At 43.9% G+C, this 14,303-nt stretch overlaps 1 protein-coding gene across 9 annotated transcripts in view; it reads left to right on the forward strand.

Moving 5' to 3' along the window:
• Positions 1–14,303, forward strand: part of BCAR3 (BCAR3 adaptor protein, NSP family member) — a 204,749-nt gene that overhangs the window by 142,040 nt on the left and 48,406 nt on the right. For 7 of the 9 annotated variants that reach the window (XM_039485757.1, XM_039485756.1, XM_039485754.1 and 4 more), the window contains one exon: positions 10,177–10,317. The exons of 1 other annotated variant lie outside the window; for it this stretch is intronic. In XM_039485757.1, coding sequence (XP_039341691.1) covers positions 10,177–10,317 — 141 coding nt within the window. Of the gene's footprint in view, positions 1–10,176; positions 10,318–12,768; positions 12,782–14,303 lie in introns of those variants that run through there. One more of the 9 variants, XM_039485763.1, reaches the window with a different exon arrangement.

The raw sequence follows: 14,303 nt of genomic DNA on the forward strand, positions 1-14,303 counted from the left end.
TGCATCTTTAATTTTGTCTTCTAAATTTTTTTAATTGTGCTTATTTATAACCTGCTGTACTTCACCTTGTGAGGATTAATACACCTCTATCCCGATATAACGCGACCCCATATAACGCGGGTTCGCATACAACACGGTAAAGCTCTGACACGCTGCTCTGAGCAGCGTGTTAAGGGTGCCGGGCCAGGCCGGGGCTGAGGGATTTGATAAGGGGCAGAGGGTCTTGGGGCGGTATGGGGCTCCCCCCAGGTCTGGGGGGCAGGAGCTGTGAGAGGGCACTTTTGGGGGCCCCGCAGTCCCAGAGTGACCCAGAGGATTAGCGGGGAGCCGGAAGCAGCCCACTCTTCTTCCCTCACCCTCGCCCCGGCCCCAGCCGTGTTGCTTGGGGGAAGGGACCCTCCCCCCCACCCGCACTCACCAGCAGCGGCGGAAGCGGAGCAGCCTGGCCCCAGCCCACTCCTCTCCACCAGCTCCCAGCCTCAGCGCTCTGCTTCCCGCCGCAGGTGAGTATGGAGGGCGTCCTTTCCCCAACCTCCCCACACTCACCAGTGACGGGAAGCAGAGCGTTGCGGCTGAGAGCTGGCGGATGGAGCGGGCTGGGGTTGCTTCGCTCTGCTTCCTGCTGCCGGTGAGTACAGAGGGCGTCCTTTCCCCAACCTCCACACACTCACCGGAAGCGGAGCAGCCCAGCCGCAGCCCGCTCCATTCCGCCAGCTCCCAGCCACAGCGCTCCACTTCCCACCGCAGGTGAGTGCAGGACCTTTCCCCAGCCGCCCCACAGCGACATGGCTGGGGCCGGGGCAAGGAAAGCGGAGTGATCTGGGGCCGCGTCGCTCTGCTTCCCACTGCATGTGAGTGTGGGGGGGCGGGAGGGGGATCCTTTCCCCAACCTCCCCGCACTCACCGACAGTGGGAAGCAGAGCACCATGGCTGGGAGCTGGCGGAGTGGAGTGGACTGGGGCCGGGCTGCTCCGCTTCCAGCTGCTGCTGGTGAGTGCCTGTCAGGGGGCGGGGAGGGGTGGATAGGGGTCGGAGCAATCAGGGGACAGCGGGGTTGGGTAGGGGGTGAGGTTCTGGGGGTGATTAGGGATGGGGGTCTCTGGAGGGGGCTGTCAGGGAACAAGGAACGGGGGTGGGCAAAGCAAGTTATAACGCGGTCTCACCTATAACACGGTGAGATTTTTTGTCTTCCAAGGACTGTGTTATATCGGGGTAGAGGTATATATCAATGTTTATAAAGCTCTCCCAGCTCCTTGGATAAAAGATGCAATAGTTGGAAAGTAGTATTTGTAAACTGCAGAACAATAAAGTCCCTGTAAAGTCCCAAAGTTCAGTGCAGAGGCACAAAGTCTTAGTTTGCTTTGCTTGAGCTCATGGAATTGAAGCACACTCAAGATTTTCCATTAGTTACCTCACCTCTTCTTATTTGATAATCTTTGACACAAGCCTGTTATAGAAGGAAGTGGCGCTGATAAGAGAGAAGCAACAAAATTAACCCTTAGAAGTAAATAAAATGAGGAAGGGAAAAAAATCAATAAAAAGAGCACCAAGAGCATTTCACTTTGTTGATATGTGATATCAGAATAGATAGGATTCCTGCGGTTCTAGCTGTGAGCAAGAGAACTTTCCTGAGACCAAACTGTCTGATGCAGGCAAGAAAACATAGCTCTGTAGCCCTGTGGCAGGGTGCCATGAGCTGCTTCAAACTGGGCTCTATTAAAGCCATCACCTGGTCACCTAGAACAAGCAGGGCACTGAGTGGCTTGAAGGTAGGAGGGAACTGGTAGCCTGATGAGTTAATGAGGTAATTAGCTCACCAGCTGGAGAACCCAGGAAGGAAAGCAGGCAATTTAAAAAGCTAAACCAGGTTGCTGAAAGGAATTTCCTCATAACTGCCGCTATATGGCTAGCACCAGGAGCTTAAGAAGGAGATAAACAATAAATGCACATGGTGAAGATACCTTGGTGGACCTGTGTGCTGCTCAATTCACCAAGAGGACTTGCCAGCCAGGGTTTTCCAGGAGAGGACTGGGGAGCCCATTCACAAGCCCTTAGACCTTCCTACTGCAAAGTGTTAAATTAGATGGTTGAAAATAAATTTAAATATAAGTACCCAAACATAAAGTATGATGCTAATGATAATCACATAGAAAATGTGACCATTCATTCATGCTACATTTTCTTACACTCCATTGTTTATCAGGTTGTGTGGACTGTAAAGTCTTTGGGGAAAAGGGCTTTCATATGATTCTATTCTCATCTACCATGGCATAAAACCAGTGTATAATGGGGTAGATTTAGTTCCCTTGCGTTCCAAGTAGACTGCACCTGTTGGCATTACCCAGATGATAACATAGCCATGTGCAATTGAAGTGCAGCGTGGAAGCTGGTTCCCGCCAATTGCATCTTTTCCAAAATATCACATAAGTGCTACACTGTACTCCTGGGGTAAGTCTGCACCAAAAAATTAAAAATTCTGCACACAATATTTTAAAATTCTGCATATTTTATATGTCAAAATAACACAATATAATCACTCCAGTTTCAATAATTTTGATTATTTATTTCAAAATACCTGTCTGTAACAATAAAGACAACAAAAAATATTCCCCCGGGAGTAGAGTTAAAGAAACCTCTACGACAACCCAGTTCCTGTTTCTCTGTTATGTTTTTGTTGGGCACCTCAGTCTGGGTGTGTCACACGTGTCAGCAGGGCACATCTTGGGGGGGAAAACTTTTAGTTGATTCTCATTTTTTCACCCTACTCCTGTAAGGTTACCATATAGAGGTTTCCAAAGAGAGGATACTGCCCAGGTAAGGGGGAAGGGCATCTGGAGGAGGAGTACAGATGGAGGATGCTGGAGGGGGTACAGTTGATGGGTGTCAGAGGGGTTTGTGTGTGTATGGGGAGTTGGGTATTTGGTGGCAGGAGCACCGCCAGCTTTTTTGGCGCCCTAGGCGGCGGAAGGTCCCACCCCCGAAATACTGCCGACGACCGTAGCGGCCGAAGATCTGGCTGCCACGGTCACCGCCCCCAAAATGTTAGTGCCCTAGGCAACCACCTAGGTCACCTAATGGGTTGTGCCGGCCCTGTTTGGCGGGTGCTGGAGGGGTCTGTGTGTATGCTCAGAGGTGGGTATTTGGTGGATGCTGGAGGGGGGTGCATGGGGCCCCCCTGTCCCAGACACCTGTAACCCCTTCCCTACAGAGCCCAGCTTTGGGGCCAGACACCTCCACCCCTCCCTTCAAAGCCCAGCTATGGGGTCCCCCCCACAGCCCAGAAACTTATATCCCCTTTCCCCCAGACTCCAGCTGCATGGCCTGACACCAGCATACCCTCCCCCCAGAGTCCTGGGATCCAGAGGGAGAAACAGCATGTACACATCATGCACAATCAGTTGCACATATACAAAATGGGTAATGACTGCCTAGGAAGGAGTACTGTGGAAGAGGATCTGGGGGTCATAGTGGATCACAAGCTAAATATGAGTCAACAGTGTGATGCTGTTGCAAAAAAAAGCAAACATCATTCTGGGATGTATTAGCAGGAGTATTGTAAGCAAGACACGAGAAGTAATTCTTCCGCTCTACTCTGTGCTGATTAGGCCTCAGCTGGACTATTGTGTCCAGTTCTGGGTGCCACATTTCAGGAACGATGTGGACAAATTGGAAAAAGTCCAGAGAAGAGCAACAAAACTGATTAAAGGTCTAGAAAACATGACCTATGAGGTTAAAAATTGGGTTTGTTTAATCTGGAGAAGAGAAGACTGAGAGGGGACATAAGTTTTCAAGTACATAAAAGGTTGTTACGAGGAGGAGAGAGAAAAATTATTCTTCTTAACCTCTGAGGTTAGGACAAGAAGCAATGCACTTAAATTGCATCAAGGGCGGTTTAGGTTGGACATTAGGAAAAACTTTCTGTCAGAGTGGTTAAGCACTGGAATAAATTGCCTAGGAAGGTGGTGGAATCTCCATCATTGGGGATTTTTAAGAGCAGGTTGGACAAACACCTGTCAGGGATTGTCTAGATAATACTTAGTCCTGCCATGAGCGCAGGGGACTGGACTAGATGACCTCTCGAGGTCTCTTCCAGTTCTGAGTCTCTGCTGCTGGTCAGAATGGACTTGTATGGAGTTTCCTGCATGCCACCTCCTTCCTTCAGGGTGTGCTGGGAACCCTCCAGCCCCCCCTCCTTCCTGGCAGTGTCCTCTATTTGTGAACTGGGGAGCTGGGCTTTGCCAGTCTGTAATATGAACATATGCTTGTTTGAAGGTCACTTATGCTTGTTTCCATGGAGTACTTGGTTCAAAAAGTGCTCTTGCTTGGAAATGACAAACATTCCTAGATGAGCTGCAATTCAGTTTTAAATAGAACGGAGGGGATTCATTGTGGAGTAAAGAAAAAAATAATATAGTTACTGGCTGGATTCAATAAACACACAATAAACAAAGCATAGTGGTGTTAGACGCACACCAGGAGCTGCAGCCAGATATCACCATAAAAAATGGAGATGTTTATAATCGGTTATTTAACACACCCTTGTAGGTTTGTTGTATTATTTTAGTTTTTCATCCATACTTTCTTTCCTTGCCAAAAACTGTTGTTTGGAGCTGAAGTAAATAATTAGTTGCATTTGGAGGTAAATTGAGGGACCTGTTTAGAAAATGCTCTACCCAGAGTGGCAGCAAAAGGATTAATTTTCTTTCCTATTAATGCTGCTCAGTGACACCAGATATTTTAGACTGCTCATTTGTAACATTAATCCTTTGAACATCTTCTGTTTCAGAGAAGACTATAGGTACGTTATAGAGTTTCTCATACTTGAATCTAAATTAAAGTTCACAAATGGCAGTTTACTGCATCTTGAATAATGATGCATTATGTCATCCAGTTGATAAAAAGAGAGCTAATTATGCATAAACCAGTTCCAAGGGGAAAAAAATGTACTGATGTGTTGGAGCCTGAGTACTGAAAAGTGGCAACATGACTTCAACCCTTCCTTTGTGCTCACAGTACTGCTGAAACCATGGCCACAGTTAAATGGATCTTTCAGAATACCCTTTTATTCCAGAAGTGAAAACAGGCCAGTCTACTTTGAGTTAGGCTGCTAACAAAGTCATGAAAGAGATTTATAAAAACAATCGAACATTGTACATTCTGTGAGATTTTTACAAGTTTTATGAACCAAAGAATGGATCCATTGGCTGCCTGTGCCAGGATTGTTGGGTGTGTTTTTTTTGGTTTTTTTTGTGTGCCTGAGTCTGCACATCCACAGAACCAACTCCATCGCTCTATGGGGGATGGGCGAAAGGATCAAAAGGTGCCAGCTGTGAATGTGTAACAGGACTGTATTTGAGCTCTTGCAATCAAATTTGTATGAACTAAATATAGCCACCCACCACTCCCCTATCCACTGCTAAGATCTTTGTAATAAAGTGTTTATTTTCTCTTATTGTAGCTAGGAGAGGGTGGGAAAATGGAAGAATGGATTAATTGCCTCCTTATATGGAAATCTTGCACAGTGTTTCCATGCAGTATGCTAATAGTGACAGAAATAATAATTTAATGCATCACTGATGAGTTGTGGGCTTACTATGGAAATGTGAATTAAAGCTTCAGTGGAAAGAATTACAAAATCTATGACTGACTGTCTGCTGAGTATGGTCATGAAGAAAGTTTATATTTAGAGATCAATGTGGAGAAACAGTTTCACCACTTCCATAAGGAAGTTACAACTGCAGTGCTGTCATCCTTCATTTGTGACGCTCCATTGAAAATCAGTTGTACCTGCTTACCCTAGCTCCATATCACCTAACTGTATTTTCTGTAGGGTGACCAGATGTCCTGATTTTATAGGGACAGTCCCAATATTTGTTGCTTTTTCTTATGTAGGTGCCTATAACCCCCCACCCCCTGTCCCAGTTTTTACACTTTTTATCTGGTCACCCTAATTTTCTTCTATAGGTTTTATTCCATCTTACTTGTGAGATTTGCCCAGGGAGTCACACTGTTATAGCGACGGCAGCAGCATTATGAGGGCTTAACCCTAATGTGTCTGAAAACAAAACTTTGCTTGGCCTCAGAGCCTCTCTGTCAGCCTACTTTTTCTGTAGCTTTGCAGTGCAGTCCAGTATTTTAGAGAGTGATCTCACCTGCAGGAAGCACTGCGGCTCATGTGGGGGCATTTACTGGGTGGTAAATCAAAATATTGTAGAGACCAAACCTTTTATTACTATTCCCAAATTAAAACAGAACTAACTTTTGCAGCTGTCTGGCTCTTATATGGACACTGGCAGTAATCATGATTTCTTACTGATTTTCTGGCCATTGTTGGTCATTCACATGCCAAAAAGATCATTTGGAAAGAGTGCCATGAGAATAGCAGGAAGAAAATATTTTTTTTCAACCTATTGGCATCACAAATGTCAATGGGTTGGGAAAGAATCCTTTCACTGTGGCACTGAAGGTGTTTTGAGAAGACTCCCCAAGACACCGTGATAATCTTTTACAGAAGCCTCACCCTGTCCAGAAATCAGCCCATTCCAGAAAAACTCCCAACTGCATCATCTAGATCTGCTCATGCTGATAAAATGAGCTTCTGTTTAATGTTGTCCTCTGGAGACTTGCACAACGAGATGCATGTTATGACTTGTGAGCAGTGAGTTTGCCAGATTTCTAACCCTGTCCGTGAGCATTATCCATTAAGAATCAGAGTTGGGATGGAGACTCCAATAGAATTTGTCAACCCCAAGCAGCAAGAGAATTCCTTTTCAGATCCAAATTTTTCCAGTTTTGTTTCTTTTCCCCTGTTGCAATAGTAGCAGCAGCAACAGATAGGAGGGCAAATAATAAGGGTAGCAGCATGCGAGATATGCCTCCATTAGTAGAAATCTGAAAATCTTCCTACATACTTGATTAAACATACTTTACAAAGCTTCTATGGTAACTATGAACAAACTGTCAAACTGGAAGAAACCCACTGGCATGGAGTCTATTTTATAACGTCACTTCAGGAAGCTTTTTAGAAAGAGTTTTTTTTACATTTAACTTTTCAACAGAACTTCACCTGAAAACGTGGCTTTAACACAACCCTTTTGTGGATCACCAAAACAGTTCAGAAAGAACAGATTGTCAGTAATTTAGATGATTGTTGAGCCAGTTCATTCTCTCTCCAGACAAAAAAAAAAAAAAGTATTTGAAAATTTGATGCTTGAGGAGTGCCTGATGGTATGCATTGCCCTCTAGTGTAGGTCGGTAGAATGATAATGAATAGAGTTTTTCACTTTTTAAAAAATAAAGATAATTGAGAAAGGATGATCACTTAAATGGTTTATAGCAACAGTCATTTACTTCCAGCATGGCTGTCAGAAGATTTAAAGCTTTTATCTGTACTGTGGAATGAGAGTGCTTTTCTGAGGCAAAGTGGAAAATGACAACTACATTGGTAAACATTTTTGGATCCATATGCCTTATGTTTCTTAGGATGAACAGTCCATATTTTTAAAATTTTAAATATTTTTTTCTACTGTTCCCCGAAAAAGCTCTATCAGTCCAATGTATTTGGTCTAATGGTTACAACTAGGATTTTCAAAGGAGCCTAATGGAGTTAGATGCCCAAATCTCATTAAAATGTAATGAGAACTATGTAGCTAACTCCCCCAGGTGCCTTCAAAAATTTCACCCTATATGTTTAAATTCATGGAAATCCCTCTAATTTCTCAATAATATTGTCCAGGATTGTTGCTGGAATTTTACCCATGCAAATATAGGTTTCAGGGGTATCCTCACGGCTTTTGTCGATGTGGCTGACAACAGGTCAGTCTATGAAAAGTTGGAAAATAGTAATTCACATATAGTTCTTTTTGTTACAGTGACATAAATCCAAGCTGTTTTTCCCCAGTGAATATGCAAGAAGTGTGCCTACCACTATGTAAAACTATATAATACAATTTCCTACTGCATGTCTAATTCATGCTTGGCCAGTAGACAACTTCCTAGATTAGTCTTTTTGATTTTTCCATGCCTAGATGTTCCTGATTATACTCAAAAGAGAGAGAATTCTAATGCCTACCATGTATTCAAACTCAGATCTTAGTGAGAAAAATAATGAACTCATGAGTTCTAGTTCATCCAAGAATGGATGGTAGTCATTAATAGAAAGTTACCCCCCCACACCTTTCATTGGGTGATCTTTCTGTAGTGCTGACTCTTGCACTCTTTCTCTCCACTTGTGTTACTGATGCAGGTAGGATTGGTGACTCTGGTGTATGGAGCAATGCCTATTCTTACATACTGCTGTAGTTTTGCTGACTTGGGTATACATAAAATGATGTTTCTGTGACTGTCATTTACTTTCCAGAATTGCATGTTAAAGAAAAATCTTATCTCTGTAGTTTCATTATAAATCGCTGACTCTATTAATAACCACATTCTGATTTTATTTATTTTTAATCATTAACTCTAAGTTCTGTTTGATCCTGAAACATCAAAGCTTATAAATTCACTACAGTTGCAATAGCTGAGCTTTGAGCTGAAAATCTATTTGCCTGTAAAAGTATATTGCGCCAATTTCTATGGTACCTTGGCGCCAGTAGGCATACTTAGAGCTCGGATGGTACTTTCATCCGTTAACTAATTAATCCGCACCTCACCACTTTTGAGGTCGATAACTATTATCAACCCATTTTTACAGATGGAGAAAGTGAGTCAGATCTAGCAGTAGAAACCAGGAACTTCTGAATCTTAAACACATGCTCAGTCCATCAAATCCCTCTTCCTCTGCACCTCTATCTGTGGTAAAGGCATCAAACATCTCTCCCTGTTCTGTAGCAAAAGCCACACATCTCTTGTTGGTCGTTCTTTTGTGGTAAACAACAGTTTTGCAAACCAATTTCCATTGTTGTGTATCCCTAGAATTGGCCAAAAATGCTACTTTTTGGAGGGAAGAAGTATTCCAGGAGCTGTGAGATAAAACACAAATCTCTGCTGTAAATGCCTTCGGTTAGTCTGTATTTCTATGAAACATGCCACCTGGTTCTTTGTCTCAGGGACTGTCCAGAGTTTCATGACAATGCTCTTAATCCTCCCATGTATTTCATTGGAAGAAATTGGCGTGTCCTTTATTTTTCTTCAAAATATCCATATTTATGGCTTCCAAATGCTGAGAGTCATGCTGCTATTAATAAGATCACTGAATCAAAATGGCATTGCCAATGAGGCAAAAGTATGGGTAACAGTAGAGCGGCCACCTGCTTTTCAAAGAAATTAAAAATACAGGACAATGCTTACTTTTAAGGAACGGCAACACACAGGATTTTATTTGTGGTTCAGAATCATGCACCCTATAAAATCATAAATTTGTATTGAAGATCATTGCCTTTTTCATGATTATTTTTGAAATGCAAGACAAAATGTGTCTTGTATTGACATGATAGACATTGGGCACCAGAGCCTGATCCAATGCCCATTAAAGTTAATAGAAGGACTCTTACTGACTTTAATGGGCTTTGCATCAGGGTCCAGGCCAGGAGCATTTCTTTAAAAATAATAAAATTAAATTATATTAAAATAATGGGGGGGAGCAGAGGGAGAAGGGGGTAATGGTAACATCCCTGGCCATCCCAGTATGCACATTGTGGTGTTCATTCTCTTTTGTCATTCATGGGTCTCCTGTTACCATGAGTCCTGTCACTACATGTTGTATAAAGTGGGGGTGAGGTGTGGTACTGAATAGGCAATGCAATATGTAATACATAGCACCTGTACAACACTTTTAATGTTCAAAGGCTCATGCAAACATTAACTAATTGATTTATTAATTAACACAGTGGAAAATTGATTGATTACATGTTTGGTGGTGGTGTTACCTGGAAGTGGAATTGTTGCTAAAATGTGTTCTGAGTTGATTTTATTCCTCTCTCTGTGACATGAAATAATGTAATCATTTGCAGTAGAGCTGGATTTCGATAGCCGTCCATACAGGCACAGAAGTCTTATCCCTTTTATATTGCACCTTTCTTGGCTGTGGGGTTGTTTCCTTTGAGTGAGAGCAAAATGTCTCTGGTTCTCACATGTTTCATTGTCCCAGAGGAGTGCAGGTGATCATGGTGAGTAATGGATAGAGCTATGGTCACAGAGGTAGCTAGGTCCTAATCTGTTGATTATTTTGACGATCAGGACAAAGGACTTGCACTAGCAAGAAAAGCGGAGTGGGAGCTGAAGGCGGGATCAAAGCAACCATATTATGCACCTGCAGCAGCCAGTCCCATTGAGGAGTTGGAGGCCCGGCATTGCTGTCTCCTTCAGCCCCAGAGACAGGTACAGTAATCCAGTGTGGAGGTGGCAGGCACATGGATCAGTGTGGCCAGAACCTTATTCGGGAGCCAGGGGTGAAGTGAAGTTCCCTAGCAAGCTGGAGTTGGAAGATGGCATTTTTCATCGCTGATGGTACCTAGTCTTCTAGGCTAAGCGTTGAATTGAACAGAATGCTGAGGCTTGGCACCACTGTGACCAATAGGGGCAGACAGCTTTGAAGAAAGGGAGGAGAGTATCCTGGCTTGTTCTTCAAAACGTTTTCCCCATTCAATGAGCATTGCTTTGATCTTACCCAGGATGGTAAAAGGTGGTAGCTGAATCCATGTGAGTGGATCACACCATCCAAGGGATCCTGACATGGTGTTGGAAATGGTTTTGTCTCTGATACTGTTATGGACACTTGTTCAAGGAGAGCAATTCAACAATGGTTCAGTTGTTTAATGTAGAAAAGGCAAGAGCCTGTGTTTGACTCTCTTTCATGGCTGGAAGGAAACCAGATTACAGCTGTACTTTCTTGCAACAGATTTTGCAGCATGTTTTAATATATTATGAGCCACAAGGGGGAGTTAGAGTGTAATTTGTTGCCCGGCAGATTATGGTAATAATTTCAGGCTGTATAACTATTCAAGGAGTGGTCCTTTGAGGCTGAAGTTCCTTTCCCCTGTCTTTTGTAGCATGATGCTATAGCATTCTCTATATGTGCATCTGATTGGAATAAAACTGTTCCTTTCACATGGTGTGTCTCACTCACTTCATTGGGGGAGAATATGCTTCAAGACCTCCTAATATGTTGTAGTTCCATTCTTTTCCCTCCTTTCTTTGAGTTGCAGGTGGGTCTGGGTTGCAAGAGAAGCTGCAAGAGAACAATGTTAGGTGGAACAAAGTGCTCTTTTGGATGGGGTGATGTCACCTCCCATCTGCTCTAGGGTAGGCACGTGCTGCAGTATGATGGCTCCAGCTGCTTTGTTTGCTGGATTGTTTTATTAATATGTTCCTCATTCACTTGGATACCGATGATGTTATAATATTACTTCAGCAAATGCCTTACCCTGGTCATCCAGGACCAACTGTTTGCCAGGTTTTTTTTCTGAAAATCCCAATAACTTGAATAAAAATTGTTGAAAGATAATATGTACTCAGAGCACTAATATGATCCTGTAGCCTCCACTCAACTACACCAAGTTTTTTGTGTGGGTAAATAGAATAGAGCCAACCATCCCCAAATACATGCACTCACTGGTCAAGATTTTTAAAAATGGAGTCTAAAACTAACTCCCAGGTTATTTTTCTTATGACCCCCTAAATATAGATTTAATTTTCAAAAGTGCTGAGCATCCAACAACACTTTGTGATCAGTGGGAGCTGCTGGGTACTCAGCATTTTTGAAAATCTGGTCATTTATTTAGGTGTCTAATAGGAATTAAACGGTTAACTTTAAGCTTCCACGGTTGAAAAATGCTGCCCATCCTGCCAGAGTAGAACTGATTCTGGTTTTCCGAGCTGATCACAATCTCACTACAATTATTAAAACATGAAACATTTTTGTGGTGTTGCCATGCTGAAGGAAATCAGTCCATTTTAGAGGCAGGGCACCTTCAGCACAGTGTCAGGCAAGACAGATGTTAGATTGGTGACAGCCTAGACAGGGTCAGCAACAGAGGGGAGGAGAAAAGGCCCGGTACAAGGGCTGACAGAGAATGTGAACCAACTGTGATGGCAATGAGAGAAAAACTGTCTGAGGGGTACATTTAAAAAAAAATAAGTTAAAGAAGAGCGAAGCAAGAGAAGAGGTGTTACAAGAGACTTCTATATCTGTATATATGCTAACAGGAAGACAGTAGATGGTGCTCAGGAACATGCAGCATAGTTCTTGGATGTTGTAGGACCAATGAAACTTGCTGGTGGTGTGCACTGCAAATGGTTTCCTCTGTGCAGCTTTTTACATCAGCTCTTAACGGGACGAAGGGAAGAAGAGGAGGTGGCTGAAGGGGATAAGAAAGAGGGTGCTGCAGATAAGCCTCTTGCCAGGGTGTGTGTGGGGGGGGGTGTTTTGGTGTGATAATGGCCTGTTGTAGTTATAAATTAGGGCTAGATTTTCAAAGGTATATAGGTCCCTAAAGATGCAGGTGGGTGTTACTCCGAGTCAGGTGCCTAACCTGGTTAGACACCTTTGAAAATCCCACTAAGCACCTATCTGCATCTTTAGGCACTTAAATACCTTAAAAAATCTGGCCGAAAGTGTATTGAAAACCAGATAGATGGCAGGCTGCCATCTCTGCCACTGTTGTGACAGCTATAGAATGTTTCTTATATTGCCTCATAGAACCATCAAACAGAGAAAAAGGAAATTACACTGACCTCTCCCACACCACTCCTCTGCAGTGCAAACAAGTGAGATTAAACCTGTTGCTGTGTCTACTGAATTATGATTAGAAGCCACGGCTACAACAGCCTGCAACAAGCAAAGGTAACAGGGAGGAGAGTGTATGGGAAAGAAAAGGCCAGTCCCAATAAGGATTGCCCTATACACAGATGGCAGAATGCTCGCTGAGTGATGGTTTTTTGGTATCAGGCTTTTGTATATTTAATTTAGGTCCACATGCAGTTGAATTAGGGAGGGGCTAGTTTTAGGTAGCAGTTTCAGGAGTGCCTTCACCTCCTTCCATTTTGGACATCTTCCTGCCCTTCCTTCTCCATGACCTGCGCTTTGTAAAATATGTGCATTATTCTGTTGTGAATAACCAGGGAGGTAGTGCCACTGTGGGGAGGCATCTCCCTCAGAAGATTAACAGAGGGGATGGGACGGGACTAACTACCAGGAAGAATGGGGAGTGGGAGCTCTGCTGATGGCAATGATGGCCAATACAAATGGGCTGCATTGTGTATTTCTAACGTTTTAATAAAGAAGGCCCTGTTAAGGGAAAGGGAAATTCTTGTATTTAAGTTGAGTGTTGCCATCCTACAGGTTAGATGCTTCAGACTGGATTTTTTTTAAATCACGTGGTTGATTTTGCTTTCAGATTCCATTCATAACACATTTGCTCACAGTCCAACTGATGCCACTTTACAGCTGTAGCATTTATAACCATGATTAGACTTCATGTATGCTTGCTGTAATCTGCAATACCCTGTATCCCATATGGTGTCAGGAGTTCAGTGCCATTCATCAGGACATGCTGGTAACTGATTGCATGTTATATAAAATCTGAAATTTATGATATTGAACATTGCACTATGTGAAGTTAGCTTTGATGCCTTTCCCCTTTATATCCAGCTTCCTGTCTGTGCAGCCTTTTTAGCTGTTTTTCTTGGAGAGAGACCTAAAATGGGATCAGGATATTTATATTTCACTGAAGAACATGTGAGGCTCATTCGAATGTTTGAATAGTTTGCTGATTTGAATATGGACTAAAAGAGGTGTCTCAACCCCTTTGTTTTTTAAATCTGGTTTGGGCTGAAATACATATGATTCCATTATGGCAGGAGTGGGTGAACTACGGCCTGGGGGCCACATATGGCCCCCCAGACATTTTAATCAGGCCTTTGAGCTCTCACCGGGAAGCAGTGTTGGGGGCTTTCCCTGCTCCGGCACTCCAGCTGGGGAGTGGGGTTGGGGTCTTGCCCCACTCCGCACACCTCCTGGAAGCAGCAGCATGTCCCCACTCTGGCTCCTACACGTAGGGGCAGCCAAGGGGCTCTGCACGCTGCCCTCGCCCCAAGCGCCACCCCCGCAGCTCCCATTGGCCAGGAACCGCAGCCAATGGGAGCTGCAGGGGTGGCGCCTGCGGACAGGGCAGCGTGCAGTGCTGCCGGGCCGCACCTCCGCATAGGAGCCAGAGGGGGGAACATACTGCTGTTCCTGGGAGCCGCTTGAGTTAAGTGCTGCCCAGAGCCTGGCCCCCTGGTGCCGTCCCATGCCCCTGCGCCAGCCCAGAGTCCCTCACCAATCCTTCGAACCCTTCCGTCCCAGCCCAGAGACCCTCCTGCAC

Source organism: Mauremys reevesii, linkage group 8, assembly GCF_016161935.1.
Source record: "Mauremys reevesii isolate NIE-2019 linkage group 8, ASM1616193v1, whole genome shotgun sequence".
NCBI classification, from domain to species: domain Eukaryota; kingdom Metazoa; phylum Chordata; order Testudines; family Geoemydidae; genus Mauremys; species Mauremys reevesii.